This window comes from Macrosteles quadrilineatus, unplaced genomic scaffold (genome assembly GCF_028750875.1).
Source record: "Macrosteles quadrilineatus isolate MER2022 unplaced genomic scaffold, UCM_ALF_1.0 Scaffold_12__1_contigs__length_5162894, whole genome shotgun sequence".
Taxonomy (NCBI): domain Eukaryota; kingdom Metazoa; phylum Arthropoda; class Insecta; order Hemiptera; family Cicadellidae; genus Macrosteles; species Macrosteles quadrilineatus.
The window spans coordinates 2,563,176-2,586,159 of NW_026542605.1; the positions used below are offsets into that span (position 1 = coordinate 2,563,176).

At 35.6% G+C, this 22,984-nt stretch overlaps 1 protein-coding gene across 2 annotated transcripts in view; it reads left to right on the forward strand.

Annotated features, from left to right (window-relative positions):
- Window positions 1-9,134: 9,134 nt before the first annotated feature.
- Window positions 9,135-22,984, forward strand: part of LOC129004864 (uncharacterized) — a 68,403-nt gene continuing 54,553 nt past the window's right edge. For both annotated transcript variants that reach the window (XM_054433544.1, XM_054433545.1), the window contains exon 1: window positions 9,135-9,230. In XM_054433544.1, coding sequence (XP_054289519.1) covers window positions 9,167-9,230 — 64 coding nt within the window. In that variant the 5' untranslated portion in view covers window positions 9,135-9,166. The remainder of the gene's footprint in view (window positions 9,231-22,984) is intronic.

Here is a 22,984-nt window from a genome sequence, read left to right on the forward strand (position 1 = left end):
ATCATAAACTAACCAACACGAAGTAGACTTCCCATCCAATTGTTAATTTTGAAGTTCGTTTTTCGTGTCTAGTTTGTGTCCGGTAAAACTGATCACTAGTATCGACAAAACTTCTTTTCTAAATACAGGCAAAGTGCCTACCCGGCAACCCACCATCAATTGTTATGAGGTGGAGGGTTTTGGTTGTCGTGCAATCTCCTCTCAAGGTTTTACCCGGACAACGTGCCTTCACGACAATTCACCACCACACAATTTTGTATGAGGTGAAGGTTTTATCGTGCGCGCTCCCATCTAGGTGCCACCCTGACAAAGCACCACCATGCAAACCACCAAAGTAACACACCTCTTGTTAGGTGGTGGGTGGTGGGTTCAAGTTCACACAGACGACTAGCTGGCGGGTATTTCTACACGACCGTCTGTTTTAACAACAGGTCCTGTTCATTTTAATCACAGACAAGGACCTTAGTCAATGTTTTAATGTAGCGTTTGTGAGAAGACACAATATTTGTAGGAGGTGGCTATTTTTAAAACGTTTTTATTAGCTTGGTTTTTCTTGTCCGGTACAAATTTTGCAATCAATTTTACACCTACTAACTTCCCGGTGAGCTAGAAACTTGAAACTTGAAACAACTCACAAATGGAAGACAATGCAATATCATATAATTGAATTTTATAAATAATCGAAAACGTTATAAAAACATTAGTACCCTTTTAAATTAATTTAAATTAACAAACGAAATGTTTCAACACTTAGGTTATATAGTAGTATATAGGTTATATAGGTTATATAGTAGTTTAGGTTATATAGGTTATATAGGTTATATAGGTAAATGTAGTATGTTTACATTTAATTTAATATTTCTCTTAGGCTATGCCCCCGCATGGGCTTGTTTTTATTAACTCACTTTCTTGCAAATGTTGATACTTTCCGATGAGCTAGAGACTTAAAACTTAAAACATAGCTCACAAACGGATGACAATGAAATATTATCTATCTATATATTAATAGGCAAGCATGTTTCTTTAAAACCTTTTTTCTCAGCTCGTGTGCATCGTAGGGAAAATCTACGCATACCGTTAGAAAGCTATTTTCCTGCAGGTGTGCAGAATCCCTATCTATATATTAATAGGCAAGCATGTTTCTTTAAAACCTTTTTTCTCAGCTCGTGTGCATCGTAGGGAAAATCTACGCATACCGTTAGAAAGCTATTTTCCTGCAGGTGTGCAGAATCCCTATATAAATTTAAATAGGCTCAAAGATAAGCACAAAAAATGAGTTTAAAGATTTGAAAAATTAACATGGATCTTATGCGTTGCCATGCTGGTGACGAAATAACAACGAAATACAAACAGGAAATCAAAACAAATGGAAGAAACTCCAATCACATGTTTTATTTACAGTGTGGGGTGAAAATAGAGAAGTGAGTACATTACATATTTTTGGTCGAGTTTCGACCACTGGACGACCTCTCGTATAATTTAATTTGCATATTTCCCTTGGGCTACACCCCATATGGGCTTGTTTTATTAGCTCGCTTTCCTACAAATTTTGATATCAATTTTACACGAAGATCCCGATGAGCTAGAGACTTGAAATTTAAAACATAGGTCACAAATGGATGACAATGCAATATTATATCATTTAATTTTCATATTTCTCTTTAGCTACGCCCTATGGGCTTCCAAATGTTCCATGTTTACATTTTGAAAGAATGTAAATATATCAATTAATTTAAGTCAGCTGTAAATACTTAAATTTGACAGTTCGAACAGCAGATGTTAAGGTATTTACTCAAGGTCCGTACAGAAGAGCCTTCGATGACGTCAGCTGTCAGATCTCCTCTTGAGGGAACACCATTACCGCAACGATACGGAATTCAGTCATCAGCCTCGGTGGTGAAGTGGAAAGCGTGTCGGGCTGATAATCCAAAGGTGCCGGGTCCGAATCCCGCTGGCAGCACTAACTTTTGTCAAACATGTGTTTTTCATATCAGCAAGTTTGATTGGTTTGGTTAGGTTATGACAGTTTAATTATATAATAAAAAAAAATTAAAAAATTGAATTTTAGGCATTTATAATTTTATTTTATAAACAAACCTATTTTTTAGATTAGTAAACCTTCATTCGATTTTTTCATTATCAGCACGTTTTGTTAGTTTGGTTAGGTTATGACATTTTAATTTAATAATTGAAATATTTTTAGTTTAATTTTATATTTTTTCTTAATTTTATAATTAACTAGGCCTAATAGTGAAGTAAAAAATTACGCGCTGTGCTCTCTACTGCAACGCTGTTAACGGAGGAATTTTGAACTAAACTATGATGTCATCGTTGCCTCTTATGTACCTCCTTTAAGTCAGACCCGAGGTTAAGAGGTACATGTTATGCTCTCAAGAGATTCTTTAAACAAACAAGCATCTATTATATAATTCAGTTTTACAAATCTTTGTACAACTAAATCTACACTGGACCGATTTTATATATATAGATGCGTCGTTGGAGAGCTTAATTCGTGTAGATTTGCAAATAATTATGAAAGTTTGTTTTTGTTATGATTTATAGGCTAGTGAAAAATGTTTTTTGAGAAAACTTTTTTGAAAAATGTTTTCCATGAGAAATACATTGAAATCGGTGTTTTCACACTTTTTATTTGGGTGCGACTTTTGGCTGCCTTTTTTGGGTATTTCCAAGAAGTCCATGGTATCAATTTGTAGGAAATTCTATTCTCTTTCAGAATATCACCTTCCACTTTTGTCGATTTTCTCACAATTTAAAAGTTATTTGCAAAAAAGCTAAGCAACCTCCGAATTTATAGAAAAGAGAAAATCCTGAGTTAGGGATATTTTTGTTAAACTATGTACAACTAAATGCAGACTTGTACTGGACCGATTTTGTTAATTACTGGGTCATTGCAAAGCCTAATGCATGTAGATTTGTAAATAATTATGAAAGTGTGATTTTATTAAATATTTGTGGTGAAAAAGTACAAATAACAAAACTACATTAAAAACTGCTTATTTCAAGTTTCTGTTTCAAGTTTCTATTTGTAGCCAGCTTTTGGCTGCCTTTATTAGGTATTTTCAAGAAATGCATAGCAGTTATTTGTAGTAAATTTTATTCTCTTTCAGAATATTACATCCACTTTGGTCGATTTCCTCTCCATTTAACAGTTATTGGCAATAAGCTAATTGACCTCCAAATTTATTGTGTCGAGAAAATACTGAATTAGATATATTTTTGTTAAACTTTGTACAACTAAATCTAGACTTCAACCTGTCCGATTTTGTTACTTAATAGGTCGTTGTAAAGCCTAATTTGTGTAGATTTGCAAATAATTATGAAAGTTTGATTTTATTACATATATGAGGTAAAAAAAAAAAAAACAATAATACATTTTAAACAGCTTTTTTCCACGTTTACATTTCCAAGTTTATATTTGTAGCGAACTTAAGGCTACCTTTATTGAGTATTTTCAAGGAATACATAATAGCAATTTGTAGAAAATTTTATTCTCAATCAGAATATCACTTTCCACTTTGGTCGACTTCCTCACCGTTTCAAAGTTATTTGCAAAAACATTAAGCAGCCTACCAATTTATAGTGTGGAGAAAATACCGAATTAAATATATTGTTGTTAAGCTTTGTAAAATTAAACCTACAGTTCTACTGAACCGATTTTTTATTAATAATTCTTTGGAAAGCTTAATTCGTGTAGATTTTCAATATAATTATGAAAGTTGGATTTTTTAGATTTACTAGGTGAACCCGTCAAAGTTGTCAGTTGAGGTTGCAAGCAAGATCGTTTGAATATAAATCGATAATAAATAAATCAATTTTTTGAACAATTTGGGTTGTTCGTGATTCAGTAGTGTGCTTTAGGTACGTCCGATCTTAATGATCAATAATTCAAATGGGAGCTGGTATTTCACTGAAGGTTCTTAGGTCAAAACAAATAGGATAACGTAATTAGAATTGAGAATTAGAGTTGAGGTTGCAAGCAAGATCGTTTGACTATAAATCGATTATAAATAACTCAATTTTTTTAACAATTTGGGTTGTTCGTGATTTAGCAGTGAGTGCGCTTTAGGTACGTCCGATCTAAATAATCAATCATTCAAATGGAGGCTGGTATATCACTGAAGGTTCTTAGGTCAAAACAAATAGGATAACGTAATTAGAATTGAGTAAATATATCTAAAAATAAATTCAATATCCAATAAATATTCAAATTTATGTTTTCTGGTTGAGGGATACAGTAACTTGAACTTAACTGATTAAAACTATCAATATCTCAAATGCAAGCCTTTATATCTTGAAGAATTTTAAGACCAAGATGTATAAAATAACTTAAATAAAATAGAGTTACGTATCATTGATTGCAGATAAGTACTAAAACGATTATAATTACTGATGATTCGTGATTCAGCAGTGTGCTTTAGGTAGTCCGATCTTAATAATCAATAGCTCAAATGAAAGCTGGCATTTCACTAAAAAGGTTTTTAGATCAAAACATATAGAGTAATGTAATTAGAACTGCTGGAATACATCTTAATTGAAGTAAACAATCTAAAAATCACATTTATATATTTTCGTCGAGTAATGCATTAGATAAATTAATGATGATGCTAGATGACAAATATGTGCTTGCATAGCTTTATTTTAAGACCAAAATTATGAAAATCGATCGGGTAGAAAAGGCTAATCCAACTCGGAAAAGAAAACCCAATAATTTTTATAGGTGACAATAATTAATTGGTTTACCAATATGCATGATCTAATCATACAAAACCTGTTAATAATTTAACAGCTTATTGTTATATTGTTATTTAATTGATTTTTCTTCTATTAAATGTTGTTGTTAATAATTTGTTTAAAGTGTGTTCTTTATATTAAGTGTGTGATTCTTAATGTCATGTGCTTAATCTGTACCATTAATATTAGTGAGTAAAGTGGTGTATACATTTTATAACCATTATTTTACTAGAGTCCGTTGTATTTAACCACAACGGGCTATTTTGCTAGTTTCAAAATAAAGATAAACAATCTGATTGCAGATATAAAGGTACTTGTTAATAATGTCAATTGCAATTTTATTTAGTATTCTGTAAAGTAAACAATAAATTAAATAGATTGATATATTTATAGTTAGTAGGTAGGCCATACATTCAATCTAGGCTAATACATAACTATATGAAAAGAAACTCATACAAACCTTTAGATTTCCCACATGCCTCTGACTTAATGTGATATAGATGCTTGAAATAGATTTAACATCAACACACATTAAAAACTAAAAAGTAGCAAATAATTTATAAATTGTAAATTTTTCTTAACAAAACGTTTTTAAACGCACTAAAAAGTAGAAAATAATTTTTAAATATGTGGACAGTATAAATACTTGTAAGATTTAAAACGAAAAACGTGGGGTGCATGCAATAGATAATTTACAATTACCTTCACATATTGAACTAATGTATAATTATCAATTGCATGCACCCCACGTTGGGAGCATATGCACCGCGACAGCGACAAACTGTCGCGTGAGTGAATCGGCGATCTCTAACCCGCGACATTTTTTAGAATCGCAGCTTCAAAAATGTGTCACGCGCGGTTCAAGTTCTATTGGATCAAATGGGTACGTTTATGCACCGCGACAGTAGTATTTTTCATACTCCACGTGGGAAATTCTCCATATTATTTATATTGATTAATGTTAATAGTTAATATATAAATGAGTCATTTATCCTTTATTTGTAATATAAATTACACCATTTTCTTATGTAATGGCATTTTTAAGAGGGATAACCCAATTCCAGCTATAAGTTTTACATCTTGTTTATATGGGGGTTTTGTCGTTAACGTGTACAACACTACACGGTCTATATTTAAACAACACTTAATAATCACTCCTAAATCACAACAACACTCTACATTGGATAGAAAACTCACTGAGCTCTTTAATTCCCCCACCACCGGATGTGAGTTCACGCGACAAAAAAGTGTCGCTGTCGCGTGACCGATCGGTCAGCCGCAACACATGTCGCGACTGTCGCGGTGCATAAAAGTATACCCATTTGATTCAATAGAACTTGAGTCGCGCCGCGACACGCGACTGTCGCGGTGCATAAAACCGGCCTTAATGTGAGCATAGGATGATGATAAGCACGTCAAAATTAAATGCAAATCAAATTAAAACTATTTACTAGTGTAATATTGTAATAGTGTAAGATACCTCAGATTCAAAATCGCAGATTCAAGATATCTTTGAATGGCTGCCATTTTTGGAATTTACTATCATTATATTAGTTCACACAACGACAACGAATAGTACAACAGTGATTCCTACAATTAGTGGACGAGAAGTGCTGAAGTGCTGCCTTTTTTAGTGGGAAATATAGACTTTCTTTCTGATCATAGGTTTTAGTAGTCATTGGCATGGTCCTGGCCCAATTGGCCCATTTATGAAATCAGCTCTGTCCAAATACAAAGGTTTTTAAAAACAAAGTAATATGATAATATACATTTGTTTTAAGTGAGAAGAGTATTAAGACCCGGAGCTACTTGAAGCTGCGTTCTCGTCACTGGGCGGAGATCCCAATGATCCCAATGCTTGTTTAGGCCTACCATACACGTTCCGGTTTTCCTTCAGTCCCGGACTGTACAGTCCTGGACTGAAGGAAAAACTGAACGTGTATGTCGATTCCTTCAGGCAGATCGTTGGCCGGACGGCCGGATGTGAATCACGTCCGTCCAGGCCCGGCCTTGAGGCCGATTTGAACGTGTATGGCGAATCCCGCAGTCCAAGACAGTGCTGCTTCCCCCCTCCCACCACATTTTCAGCATTATTGCATGTGCACGTGACTTTTTTACTTCAATAAGCAAATAATACCACAACATGTACATGAGGGAAGCAGCTTATAAAGAGTTATTAGATTTATGAACAAATCTGACACAAAAAGAACAAAGGACACTGTGGTGAAAAAATAAACAACTTACGGAGTGCATTTAGAAAAGAGTTAAAAAGTAAAATCTTCACAAAAGTGGTACTTCAGTGAGCTTAACTTCCTGTTAGACCAAGAGGAGGCAAGACGACTCCTGCCAAACTGTGCAGTTCAGGACTGAGCGTGTGTGGGGAGATCACGACTCCGGCCAAACTGTGCAGTTCCGGCCTCAAGGCTCGGCCTTCAGTCCGGGACGGAACGTGTATGGTAGGCCTTAGTGACGAGTAACTTTCTTCTTGACAGGAAGACAGGTCAACGCTCGGACCAACATCCTTGTCCACAGAGTAATGTCGGGTGAGGCGGCCTTGGCCGAGTATTACTCTTTGGAGGCCAACATCCTGTTTTATCTACAGGTGGAGTTTGTCCGAGTGATCAAAATCAATGAGTCAAGTGTTCCTAGTCTTGTTGAATGGGTGATTGTAATGTACACTACACAGTCTATATACATTTTCACGATACATTAGAAAATATATAAAGGGAATTTTGGGGGTAATTGATAGTTCTTGTTGAAATGTGTGTGTAAATTGTAATTGAATTATTAAACTTGCTATAAAAGTGTTACATGAAACCTAGTAATAGCTTTAAATTATTATTTAAATAATGCATTGATTGTATATAAGTACACTGACTGAAGAAGGTAGTGGTCTAATTAATGCGTTATTTATTAATAATCCGTATAGTATTAATAATTTAACTCGAAATAGTCAACCATAAGAAATGTGCTTAAAAGGTTATAATGAGAATCAACATACCACGAAATCTCCCATAAATACATCTTACATTGGGTTTATGTTGTAATGCAGGAGTAGAATTTTGAAATTTTCAAAAACTACTTCCAGTATTCTTGCAAAGCGCACCAACTACAGTATTGTGTGTAGCAACGTATCCGGCATCATCATATCCCAATTAAGTAGTCTCATAACATCTATTAGAAACCAAACATGTGACAAAATAAAATATAATAGGCCTACCTACATAAACCTTTGTAGTGGGGCAATTTAGAAAAATGCCTTTATTGTAAAATATAATCAATACTTAACTTAATTATACTGAGTTTCGATGAGTATTAACTGTAGATTTATTGATACCATATTAATCATACCTAGTTGATGTTGTCAGTCATTCTTAAGACATGTAATTTGTTTGCAAAATTTTGAAAATTGCACTGTCCCAAGGTTTAATATCCTATTGTTGTCAAATGTTTTTTAATGAATTAAAATGTTTAAAACGTGACCATTTTTAAAATTCAAAAAAGGATCCTTAGAATTATGACATTTTCAAAACCCAGACGATTCTGTAAACTATTATTTAGAGAGTTGAAAATATTAACGCTTCCGTCAGTTTATATCCTGCAAACATTAATCTTGAAAAAAACCTTGGTTCTTTTATGAATGAAAACCATACACATAATTATTTAAGTAACACGACACCGAAACGATTTACAACTGCCCATTCACAGACTTACCTCACTTGAAACCCTTCCACAATATCTAGGGAAAAAATTGTATAATAAACTGCCTGAAAATAAACTAGAATCGTTTGAAAAATACAAGAAAGAAGCAAATTGCTGGTTGACAGAGCGTATTATAAAGTGAATTATTTTTTAGGTGGTGTATTTATTTGATTTTGTAGTTATTATAGTTTTATGTATTTTAGGTATATGACCATTTCACCTGTTTCCCAGTTATGCTGGATTTGTAGACGTTATGTGAAAATAAATGATTGAATTGAATTGAATTTTATCTCAATAGTGTGTACGTTCCTACTGTAAATAGCCATTAGCAAACATGTTTTAAGATAGTACAGTACCGAAACATGCACATACTTATTAAACAGGTCATACTTTAGGTCACATTGAATCGAACAATCAAAACCACATAACGGAAACGAGGCATGAAGATATGCGCCCTGATGATGATGGCATGCCGCAAAAATGCCGCGCAAAAAGGACAACTCGGTGCGGCACGCCGCATGCAAACTACAGGTAGGATATGTGTCAGTAGGCAGTACGCCGGCGCAGTACTTTAGTGCTTAGTGCTGAGGGAGGGGGTATCGTAGTGCTCCGCAAGGTGGAAGGGGCAAAACTCCCGGGGCACCGCGCAAGCGCGCATTTCCCCGCCAGTACGAAGCAAACCCGCGGTCTGTTCGGTTGTGTGCGCACCACCATGTTACCGCTTTCAGCAACGCTGTGCTTCTTGCTTGGGATTATATGTGCCCCTTTTATTCATGGTATGTTAAGAATTTGGGATTACGTATATTCAACTTTTAAATACGTGTAATGTAACTTGAGATACCAATTAATGCAAAATACAGTAGTGGTTTAAATATCGTGGTTAGTAATCTATTGAAAGTTTTATGATAAAATTACTCCACTAAGTAAAATACAACTAGTTAAGGTATTTAAGAAACAGAACTTAGATAGTCAATTGTTGTATTATTGACTTTCATTTTATGACTTAACCAAAGAAGATAAAATATCACAAATTTGCCACAACTACACTACCGGTACCAGCAAGACCGGCAAGATTTGATGTTTAAAAAAATTTGTTTAAGTTTTCGAATGCTAAATATTTTATGGTTGACAAATTGAATAGGCCTAGTTGGTATTATTAAGTTGCTAAGCTTTTCGAGTGCTAAATATTTTATGGTTGACAAATTGACTACAGTAGTTAGTTTTATATGCTCCGTCGCTGCCGAGCGTTTTAAAATACTTTCGACGGGCTGCAAAATAAAAAAATAGTCATATTTATAAATATAATAAAAATAATATTTAAAGTACTCAATAAAACAATAACCAATAATTACTATTTAGAACAAAATTTAATTTGTTTTTTAAAGCTTCTCTTGTTATATAGTTTGGTTAAAGCTACTGTTCAATTGTTGGATATTTTATAATGCTGACTAGTTCATGATGATATTCATTTGATTTTATTATTATACGTTTTAAAATTATTTTGTTTAATTACTGAATCTGTTTCCTTCAAATTAAATAGCCGGTTAGTTGTTATAGACATTGATATTATCGGGTTTTTTAAGCTTTAAATTTCACTTTTTCTTTATTTAACACACATTGTTTTTGTAATCTTGTTGACTTTCTTTAGATTATATGACTTTTATACCTCCTGGAATCCCTGAATTTACATAAATTATCCCTGAAGCCAATTAGTATGAGTGTTTATACTTTAAGGATTACAGTTTTCTGTGCAGTGTCTTGTCTATGGTAGAATCTAGCGTCCTAGGAGTTGTCTCTAGTTTATGCGGTTTGTGGATGTTTATTTGTGATACACACAAGTTTTGTGTTTGGAATAAAGATTTCCTATTTATTTACAAAAGCTTGCGATAATCTATCACTGTATATAATTGCTACTTTGTCTTTGGCACTCATTGTAAAACGAAAAAGGAATATATAGCAATGACCTGTAATTTGGTAGGATCTGAACTAATTTAGTTTACAATGTATTTAATGAATTCAAGATTCGCCCTTCAGGCTCATTGCTGGTCAAATTATAAAAAACTCAGCAAGCCAATAGAGCAACAAAACACAAAAAGGTTAAAAAACTAAATAAACAAAACTCCAAATTAACCTAACTTATAATGTGTTTTTCATTTTATTTTCTTGGAAAATCCACCTCTTCTGTAATGATGCTCACGGGTAAACTGCAATGTTGATTTGCAAATTTGTGCGATTCCTTCGCCGAAGTGAAAGTGCGGACCTGTGCCGGATTCAAAATAAATCCTGAACGCAGATCTAGGATACTGACGCAGGGAGAAAGTACAAGAGGTGGAGAACCTCCAACTTGTGACTCACGGACGCGGTAGTTCTCGGATTTGGATGGTCGGGGCGGATACATGGTGTAACGAAGGGGGTTGTAAAATTACAAGATAATTTTGTCCTATAAAACCAATTTTAAACGAGTCCATGACCGATGCCCCAATGTAACGGGATTGTAGTAAAGTTTTTGTCCTGGACTTCAGTGTCTTCAGTTTGAAAATTTCAGTTGCTTTTCAAGCCACCAAAGGGCGGTTGTACAAAAATCATAGCCGGAAAATACAAAACGTTTGAGGAGATTTTGACTTTATTATGGGGATTTCAGCCCGAGTGAATCGATTTTATGTAGCTGAATCGGAATTGATTATTTAAATAAATTACACGTATACGCTAGACAGCGGTATAATGTTGCACTAACTTGATTGCAGATAACCCGTATGAGCTATCAGACAAGTCATGTATCTGTATGTTTTTTGCGATACATTTGAAAGGAAATGTGACTTATTTATTTTATGTAAAACCATTCATAAATCCCCACGCTGCACAATCGCTGATTAACGTGTGCAAAACCAGCATTGTATGTTCTATTTACTTGCTGTATCTCACAAACAATATTTTTTTATTGTATTCAACCATAATATAGTATTCATTAATTTTTTAATGCTCATACATTCAAAACATTAAATATCTTTATGGAACATCCAAAACTAATTTAACGGTTTGTTTCTGGCTGTGTATGCATGTTTATGTTTTTATGTTTGATAATTATTTTGTTTCATCCAACCATTTTAAAACCACGCCCCTGACCAAATACTACCATCCATTCATACACCACCCCTTCACCTCTGGTATTACAATCTTAAATTTACCCTAAAATAATAGAAAAACTGAAAGCTAGGTACATCAGCTCACTCCAACATTACCGGATGTAACCTACGCAAATACATCCTGATTTTACAACGCGATCACATCTACAAATTGTCACAGTACAAGTTGTCTCGGTGTATGTAAACAATATGTAGGTTGTAGGACGAGTTTCCGCTCCATATCCGACGTTCCGGTATCTAACCGCCATTATCTCACACCTGTTTCTGGCCCGGCGTTCCGTCTGTCAACCACTGTTGTGATGAAGACGACTGCGTAGCGGCATGGTACCGAAAGTAAAACAAAAACTTCGATGTGATGATAGCGTTATAAACATTTATTTACGAGAGGGCCCTTGCACACATTGTACATGTTTATAGTTTAATAGGGATCGAGACTCGATTTCGAATATTACAATATTATTTTACCTTTCAGAGATTATTTTTTAGGTGAATAAATAACCTGCAAATTTATAAAAAAATATATTTGTTGATTGTAGATTTATACTATAAAGAGTGATGTACCTACCTCAATTAGATAACAACTATCAATGAGAGTAGTCTACTTAAAATCTATGTTCTTTTATTAAACTAGTCTATTTCGACTGCTGTTAATAATCTGACTGTGGTTAAAGATTCAACTGAAGGACCAGATGTTAAATTTATTGTTAAGAGAGTTGGACAGCATCACTTAATCTGTTAAAAAGAATAATATAAATCAATCTGATGCTGGGAATGCGAAGCCCTTAGTTGAATCACTTTAGTTCAACGTTTTGTTAGGTGGCATCGTTAATACTGACTCCCAATGATCAATGGCATTTGGGTCAAGAATTGACATTCATTCTGTTCGAGTTCGAGTACGAACCATTGAAATCAAGGTTAAAGGTTAAAAAACAAGGTGTACTTCTATTTCGACTGCTGTTAATAATCTGACTGTGGTTAAAGATTCAACTGAAGGACCAGATGTTAAATTTATTGTTAAGAGAGTTGGACAGCATCACTTAATCTGTTAAAAAGAATAATATAAATCAATCTGATGCTGGGAATGCGAAGCCCTTAGTTGAATCACTTTAGTTCAACGTTTTAGGTGGCATCGTTAATACTGACTCCCAATGATCAATGGCATTTGGGTCAAGAATTGACATTCATTCTGTTCGAGTTCGAGTACGAACCAGCAACCTTAAGATTTTAAGGCAAGCTCTACATCTTCTATCTTCTATTCAGCGTCTCAGACATTTTTAGTATTAACACATAATAGTACTATTTTGTCTTCGGTGTCAGTTGCAACTAAAATTCACGCCCTACCCACTCTGGTTTGTCTAAGTGAGTTAATTATAAAATCTATCGAAGTTAGATGTGCAACAGCTCCGTTATATGCACTCCACATGCAATATTCAAATATGCTATGTTCTGACACTTAGATCGGACATCGGACTACGACACAAATGCATCTTAAACCGTAAACAAATCCAGCTGAAGACCAAGTAGGCCTATACAATAAAATAACAAGAACTGATTTTAGTTGACCAGAAATTAGTTCCGTATCCGGCGCTTGGTTCGTTTCCGGTAATTACGTCACCGGTACCGACGCAGTTTAATTACCCGAGGAGTAGAATCCATGACCGCGGACGGTAACCATCATCAGTGACCACCCAAGTGTGGTTCTGCGAGGCTAGCATCTATTACTGTAAAGTGCATTTGTGCAACACTGTATGGAAGAAATCTGGTGGATGGTACAGACGTGTGGTTAAATGCGTGGCTAGCGAGCGACAATTAGTGTAAAGTACATAATGCACGTTGTAGCTATGACGCTAATTTGTAAATTTAATCTACCACGAAGAAGCAGTTCTTTTCGTGTGTACTTGATGTTCCCGTGTGCATCTAGAGAACTTTAGATTCATCGACCTTATAACCACCTTAAAGAACCCCTAACCACAGACAATATGCTTAACGTTTGTTTGGATGCCATTTTGCGATGGAAATTGAACAGCAACAAGATGCTGTTTCACCCGTGTTGGTTGTTAAATTAATGTTATGGGGTTCAACGAGATTAACCGTGAGGTTATAGGACGTGCTATAGTTTTGTGACTGATCTGCCAATCTAAAGTCTAATGTATCCTTTTTGGGTTTGTCGAAACGAGATATAGATTTATGACGATCGCAATTTTCCTGACTGAAATTTGATTTCGTGAAGACGTTCCGATAGGGATGAAAATTATCGCTCTGGGTAAAGAATAAAGAAACCCCTTCGTGGCCGATTATGAGTCATCTGAAAATAAAAATCATCAACAATATTTCAGTTAACCAATTTCCAACGCTACATGCCAGCAATCTCTTGGTATCGATTTTTGGTAAATGGTATCGTCGTATTTGGTGACGAACCAGCAATGCGGCGCAGTAGTTGGACAAGAGACAGTTCTGAGGCCAAGCTTTCTCCCTTCACACGGTGACTCTTGAACCGACCTCTGGGAAAGTCCAATCCTGATATGCGCACATAAGCGTGCCATCCTCCAAGCGTCATTTGCCGATGGAAGTCACTTTCATAGCTGTCAACACAAGACTTAAAGCATTTGTCATGACGTAAATTCTTTATGTGTTAACTTAAACAACTGATCAGAAGACATTTTCTACGATTAAATTGCTTGCCCTACTTGAGGGATTTTAGTATTCAGTTTTTATCAGTGTTCTTGTTACACCTAAACAAATAGTTAGCACGCTTATTTTCTCTAATTGCAACCACTACGTGGATCATTTGACGTTCCTCACTATAGCGGTGCAAGTGAGTGGTTGACTAAATGAGATGAGTGGAAAGTTGGTATCGATCTTTGGTAATTGGTATCGTCGTATTTGGTGAACATTTTTGGTATTGACAAAATCAGTTTTGAATATAAATTTAATTTTAAAATCCTTTTTGGTACGATGGGTAAACCATTCTTTTGAATTCATTTGTATTGTACACACATTTACATTACGACACCCCTTCTCATACGAAACCTTCTCAATAGACAATAATTACACTTTACCAACATCAACTTTTGTCATAGTAGGTTATAGGAAAGACTGAAGCTGTTCCAACTGAATTCGGCCTTCTTCGGCGTGTCTCATATTTTTCATTATATCAATTAACTGTATCTATGATAAGTTTATAGAAACACAACTGATTGAATTCCATTCTAGTTTGTCTTGGTAAAACTAGCAACATCTGTCTGCAGTCACGGACGATCCAGTCGTGGCCAACTCTTTTGCGATGTGTTTGATAAGGAAAGGACCAGAAAACATCTGTTTTCGGTCGGAAGTTTGATGATAAATCTACAGAGAAAGTGACGTCGTGACGTCTCCCACACTTTCCGACCATTGATCCACCGGTGTACCGGAAGTCAGCTGATGTAGAAGTCAGCTGATAAGGGTCCGGAAGTTATCATGGGTCCAGCCGCCAACAACTAAATGACCCATGATGAGAACTGACATTTGTAACTTCAACACTTGCTTTTTGTGCTGTAGACATTCTCCATTACTTTTGTTTTAGTTTTTGCCCGATGTTCATTTCCTGTCTTAATGGCTGAGAGGGGTGCATTGCTCTTGCAAGGCTTCCTAGCAGACCAAGCTTTATCGTTGGGGGCGAAGAGCTTTTTCACGGGAGGTTTTTAGCTTTTGGACGTCTTTGGTTAGTAGCTTACAGTTTCTTTTAACGATAACTATATACTGTTTATCGTCGCCTACTTATTTATTAATCTAGATCAGTTCTATTGTACCTTTTAAATCTCTGGGTTACGAGGCTATATCTATTGTGACTCATCTTCTATTCTGGGTTTCTTTTGTGTTTAGCTTTCAAATCAGTTCGTGGCTTGAGGCGAAGACTGTGAATAGCATCTCTAAATATACTATAGTTCGTTGTTCGTTGCCTTGCTATTCTGATGGACTTCTTGAATCATGCAGTCAAAAATATCATATAGTAAAGAAGAATTTTGCCCAATGCTAAGTAAATATATATGTATATATATTTTTTTGCTTACGTGGTCACGCGGTCTACATTTGTTCTTCATGAATGCACAAGCTCCGAGCCTGTAAGGGAGTTTTACCTGTAAATGTAAATCTTTCTTCAACCTCGCTTATGACTACTTACAAATAAAATACATTACGTACTGATGTAAAAAGCTCCGTAATTGTATTTCTTGGTTTAAAGAATATGATAAAATTCATCAACTAGCATTAGCACTAGCATTACTTCAAATAGCCGTATAATCGCATAAGGTTCTCTTGACGCACATCGCAGCTGCATAACAACTAATGAGAGCGAGGGAGAGAGTCATGGTGTGACGTCACGGATGTACAGTGACAAGTCGTGCAGACAACGATGACGTTGCAGACTCATCCACCCACATTGTCGCTTCTAGGTCATTGTCACCACTTTCCATCAAAATTTCACTTAAACTACTATTGCATATCCAACAACTCTTCCGACGAACCTTGTAAGGTACAGAGATTGATGAATGAGGAGTAATGTTATAATCATTAAGTACAGAATATCTTTGATGCTGATGATGTATATGAACACTGATAGCAAGAGGCATGATTTTTTTGAAGATGTAATACGTACATAGTTTTAAAACATACCCCGTACTTCGTAGCCTTGTGAATAAAGTTACAAAGAGGACTTGAGGGATGCTAGCTTTTTGCTAGTCAAATAAAGTTAATACCAGCAACTGAGAACGCCCAATAAGTGTATGTCGTTGATCATAGTTAATTATGTATCAATTTCATTAGTTTTAACATTTTACTGAGATCAGTGGTTTACGGATCTTCTTACATGGGAAACCCTCCCGGAGTGTTCTTAGTTCTTAGCTGTGTCACGTTGGATTTTATACCTATACCCTCTAGTAGTAGGGAGGGACACAACAGTACTTGGCAATCTGTATAACCAAAGGACTAGTGCTAGTTGCGTCCTGATCACTGCTGAGACTGTTCAGCTGCCCCTGGTTTTATCGTCTTGGCCAGAGGTTAATGAAGGTAATTCCCCAGATCAATTACTGGAGCGAGACTACGACCGCTGGGATGATGGAACAGTGGAGCTTGATGTTCCATGTCGAAGAACTACGGGTCTTCCTGATATCCAGAATGAGCAAATGACCGCGTTCATGCAACGCAGAATTCGACTTCAGTTATGTAATTGCTTCCGTGATTGCGGTATTTGGATGTTTATTTCCTAAAATTTCTAACTGTTAATGCGTACGGGAAACAGATGCTACGTCCAAACGTTCAAACAGAGACGTTGCAAAGTAGTTGTACAGTTGTACTTAAATATTTTCTGGGATTGCCAGGTATTACCGTTGCCAGGGACATCGTTTCCTCTTCAGTATGATGTATGCATAGTAAATCATCAATATATATTTTAGGGTGTTTGAGTCGAAATAGTGCACCGCGTAGAACAATCTTGGGAACTTTAACGCCGCGGAAGACAGATTCCCCATTTTCCTTCTGTTCTAAACTGAGCTCTGGTTTTCACATCACATCAATGTGGTTCAGGTTAGTTGGGTCGTTATACTTTCTCAAGTACACTGTACAGCAAAATTACGCCTGACCATACTTAGAGCTGCTCGATTTGTTAAACCATCTGAAAACCTATTGGCTCTCCAACCCCTTTTCCTTCTGCCAGTAAACATTTCAAGGATACATTATTGATGTTCTCTTAATTGTTGTCAATTTTTAAACATTTTATCTGGAGGAAATACTACGTTGTTTAACACAATACAATTCCACATAGTTAGGTAAATGTAGTAAAAACCAGGATTAGGAATAACACAGCAGTTCCTCATCTTTCTTGCCCATGAATTCAAGCAACGCGATGAATGAGGTGTTACCTCCTCGGCTGGTATTACCTCTGACATCTTGTATACAAATCTCGAGATATTAATGAAGGGTCTCGCCTCCCCGCAGATTTATCCGTTTGACTTTTGACTCGCAAATTCCCGCAGAGAGTATAATGAAGCCACTCCCACAGTTATCCATGCTGCATTCTTCAGAGTGAACTGATGATGGATTATACATCGGGCTCTGTCTATGGTTCAACATTGCCTGCAACATCTACATGCAGCATGAATTTTCAAAGTCAAATAATTTAACTTTGGTCTGTCTTTATTTAATTTTTCAACCTCTAGTAGTGTATTCATGTTTAATTATACTTCCAAACGAGGTCTGCTCATAGAAAAGAGAAATCAACCAAATATCCCTCTATCACATTGAAAAATATTGTATGGGAACCCCTTGGAATTACTATAGGGCTACATAATATGTCTTACCTGGCAAATTTTGCAGCGGTTATGTGGCTATTGTCCTATAAAACATGTGAAGACCTATAGTTTCGCTTCGTTTTGTATGATACCCAGAAGCCAAAGGTTCGTCCAAATTTTTACTTTTTACACTTTAATTTTCCCTAATTTATTAAAGGGCATTTAAAGTAAATTAATTGTCTGCGTAGCCGAGTAGTTATAGTTCAGATGTGAAGGTTGCTAGTTTAATCCCGATCGATATCGAGATCGTTCCAATCGAGTGACCAGATCCTAGATGCCATTGGGCTATTAATTAATGATGCTTTCCAACAACAGATTGACGATAGATAGCAGTAAGGCTAGGATTTTGACCGTTCCCCAACAAAAAGCGATGCTAAAATATTGCCACTAGCGTATATAGACACGATAAAATAACAATTAGGATAATATTGCTATGCCTATCAAAATCTATTAGAAAGGTTGCTGACGAACAAAATCTAAATGGTCAAACACATGACTGACTTTGAATGCCCAAATTCTAATTCCGCTAATCATTATTTTATTTCAAATATGAGATTATACCGCGACTTTATTGTTAGCGAAGTTTTGCTAACACAATCTCTACATGGTTTGGAACCCACCTTAAATTAACGTACATATATCTAGGAAACAAAATAGGAAGGAATAACGTTCTCTTGCGGAGATCTCCACTTATACCCACACGGTGATATATAGATTTAATAACATAGACCTCTAAGCTACATTGAATAAACCTAATTGACCTATTGGCTAAAACAATATGTTACATATGACGGGCAGGTCTATTACAGCTGCAGACGGTAGAGAAAGCAATACAAAAGGTCTTGATCTGCAATTCACCGCAAATCAGTTCTGTTTCCATCCTAGAAAGGAAAGTCTGATTCGGAATCTAGTTTTGTAATTAGTTCTGACCTGGAGCTGTATTGACGCTTGATTCAAACCTAGTGTTTACAACGGAGTTATTTTCTCTTTAACACATAAGGTACAACCTTTGACTATACAACAACTATTAACTATTAACCTTTGACTATTCCTTGTATTTGACAATACAACTAGACATTCCATCCCCATGTTTAGTCAATGGTACAACATTAAAATTAATTTTGTAAAATTAAATTAGTTATAATTATAAATCTACCTAAAACGTTTAATGAATATGCATTATGCATTTTTGGACTGTTATTAGTATACTTTATTATGTTCAATATGGATATATACCAGCTTATAATTAAATGTAATAATTACGTCATAAACTAACAAAATCATAATATTAAGGAAGGGGTTGGAAACTGTCTATAAATCTTCGAGCACTTAGTAAATTTGACGGATCTACTATACACTAAGTCAAAGTAATCAACAAATCAAAGCTAACTGCGCCTAAATTACTATTCTAAAAATATACACAGTGTCCCAAAAAAAACTGAACAACTTTATTTACTTATAAAAAGTTTATTAACAATCACACGATAAACTAATTACATTTTAACTGACACACATATTCCTAAGTTTTGTTTGATATCATATGTGTTAATGATTTTCAACATGGTTGCCATTGTTGGCAAAAAGATAGTCAATATGGCTGTCCAATTCAGCCCACACTCTATGGCACATTTCGTCAGTATAATGTTAGTAAAGGCTGCATTTATTCTTTGCCTCAATTCTCGGACATCGGAAACTTCTGTCTTATAAACTTATAATTTTGACAAATTTAACTCACATGCTGCACAGCGAACAGACTTTCGAGGGTCGTGAAGAAATAATTGTTGCACGTTTTCAATCAATTCATTTTGGATTTTCAGCCTACCTTTACCTTTCAAATGTTGTAAGCTTCCAGTTAACATAAATTTGTCATACTAGGTTCGAATGCTGTTCCGTGATGGAGGACGTCGACCATAGCGTCTTCTAAATGTTTTTTGCACTGCAATATCTGACTTACTTTGAATGCACCACTCAACGAATTGCGCTTTCTCTCGTGCGTTCATGGTGCCTGCTTAATGACAGGACAATGTTTTTAAATTTCAAGTTTCAAGCGACAACAATGAATCAGCTGATAGTTTTAATTGATATTGAACAAAACTTCATGAACTCAGTTATCATATGATCACCTTCAAAGTAGACTAGGTATGCCTGGACGTATTATATAACAATTTAAAATTGTTCAGTTTATTTTTGGGACACGGTGTATTTATAAGCTGTATTAAAACGTTTATTATCGTGTCGTAACACTTCGGCCCAAGTAACACTTCGGCCCAGTAACATTTCGGCCCGAAACCCTCAGATGTGGCCTACGGTCCAACTCTCTACCTGCCCACTAGTAACACTTCGTCCCAACAAAATATTTGACAGGTTAGGTTAGGTAAGATTCCACCGATTCTCCGTCATGTGAGGTCAGAGGATGCAAGGGGTGACGGTTGGGCGACATTCCACCAGAGGGTGGTTGCAAAGTATACAGGTCATGTACCTCTTACTACCTGAACTGTGTTCTTCAACCCTTGTCAATTTTTCGTCGGGCCGAAATGTTACTCCATTAGCTTATTTAATCATCTGTAAAAGCGAGTGGGACGAAGTGATACTGTTTTTCTAAGAAATTTGAGTTTGGCCGAAATGTTACTGGGCCGAAGTGTTACTACATCGTATTAAAACGTTTATTATGACGTTTCTTAACGTAGTTTACGCAAAGCTAACCCATTCTCAGAACCACTCTATAGTCCCCCATTATCATTAGGCAAACTTCCTGCATTTGCCGACGCACTTAGGTAATCGCTTGTGTTTACTATCAAAAACGTCCTCATTTTGCCTCCCGAGGCGTTAACGGTTCTTTCACAATGTGATAAAGTGGACAGATAGAAAATGTACGTGAACAGTACAGGGGTTGACCATAGTTCATTAGTTATGCGGATACTGTTTGTCTATTATAACATGCAATCAAAATTAAACTTATCGCTGTGTATTATTCTTAGTTTATGACATATAGCTTTATTCCACAGATGCTTATTCTCTTGTCTTTGCTTTGTACTAAACTAGCAGAGTATCCGTCCTTCGTTCGGCGTCGGCCTGTGAATATTGCAGTTATACTCGTGCTTTGCGTTTGCAATGTGAGAGGACACGGCTTAAGAAACTTTTGTTCTTTTAATTTACTATATGTTATTATATAGCACAACTACCATAGCTATAATGTTCTACTACTGCACCTAAACAATAAAGTGAAATTCTCATTTTTCATAGCTTTTTTTATAGTTGGTTCAAATTAACTGACTTTTGTACAAACCATGATGATGTTTTGCTCTACTTTTGGTTATACTTATTTAAAAGAACTGTAGTCCACGGTACCAGAAAAACTATGTGTTTATATTTTAAATGTCTTAGATGAGTGTTAACATAATTAGTAACAATTCAAAGTGGCAGATATTAAGGTAAACTTTTAATTATACAAAATCTCCATCCAAACCCAATACATTATTTACTAAAATTGAGTTTCTCCTTTGGAAACTAACATTACACCTCAGTGGGAATAAGTAACATTGCATGTGCAGCAATGTTTATATCGTCTTGATTTTACTTCATAATTTAAGATTGTCGAATTTACAAAACTAATATTCATAAAGCCGCTTCAAAGTTTGTCGTGTGTGTTTACAATAAATCCTCTTAAGAAACTTAAATTTGAAATAGGTATTTATAGGTATGTCCTACGATTTAAATAATCTGTATCTTTAGTTTGCGTTCAGAAAATGCCACTAATGTTTATACTTGTACTGTACCGGCCCTCTGCCAAATTTGTTTCGTACATTCCACCATCAACATACACTAATTCATGTGTATAGTCAATGGTGCTCCTCTCTGGTCAAATGTAGGTTTTAAAGTAACCAACATCCTCTTTTATGCAAAATATATAAATAAACAACTCCAATATTTCCCATTTAAACACGTTTCCATCAATCATGACAAACATCAAACTTGACCCCGGACCTGTGTATACATCACTAATTAGCCTACTTCCACTTTATTAATGATATTCACCAATCAATAACACTCCCACCTGTCAAAGTGTTATCAATCGTCTTCTCTTCTCACATGACTCAGCACTTGTAACAATAGTCTAAATCTGCATGTAGCCGTGTAGGAACCTGAGGCTCGTTACATCCCTGTCATTACCATTGTAATTGTAGGATGGAACTGGTCAGACGATAGACAAGTGTAGAGGATTGAGGTTGGAGAAGTGGCACGACCGTTGGATCTATGGGTGCTGCTCGGTAATTGTCGCTATTCTTCTGCTTCCCGACGGCTCTGGAAGGGATTTTATCCCTATTAGGGATATTTTTGTGGTGTATACACTATTCCCAGTGATGTTTTTGTATGTTTTCAGTTATGGGTTGTCCAAACCCAGGTGTTGTAGCCCAATGACTTTTAAAGAGGTAGTATTTTTAAAGATAGCATCATCAATTTACTAAGGTTTGTCATGCAGTAGTTGGATGAGTAATGGTTTGTTAAAGAAACTCCCAGTTTATAAGCTGCAATAGTTTAGAGTTTTATCAACAACTCTGAAGTTAGAGTTGTGGATTTTATCCCGGATTGGGTTATTTGAGGGGTTGAGTAAAGATTTATTGGAGAGAAGCGTGCGGTGTTTCAAGTGGAGTTGTACACAAAATAGAATTTGACTTAAATTAAGTTATATAGCGTGGGATTCTTCTGTACAAAGAGCAAGACATCATGTGTTGCTGAGAGTAGACGCTTATTTATGAGCAACACTGATGTTGCTAAACTTTGTTTTTATTCAAACTAAACAATATTCAGTAGAATAATATTTTTCAAAAGGTTTCTTTCAGTTTTCTTTTCATCAACGAATAAGGGTTCGAAGGGACGCAATAAGAAAATAATATGGGATTATCGGATGATGATAGATAAATGCTATATAATATGTAGAAAAGTGTAGAAAAGGTTTTGCGAAACAAATTGATTGATGCTTTGTCCTGTTTATAGGAAACGCAGACCTGGGTGCGGATTTAGATTAAATATGATTTTGCAATCCCGATTGTGTGAAGTATTTGT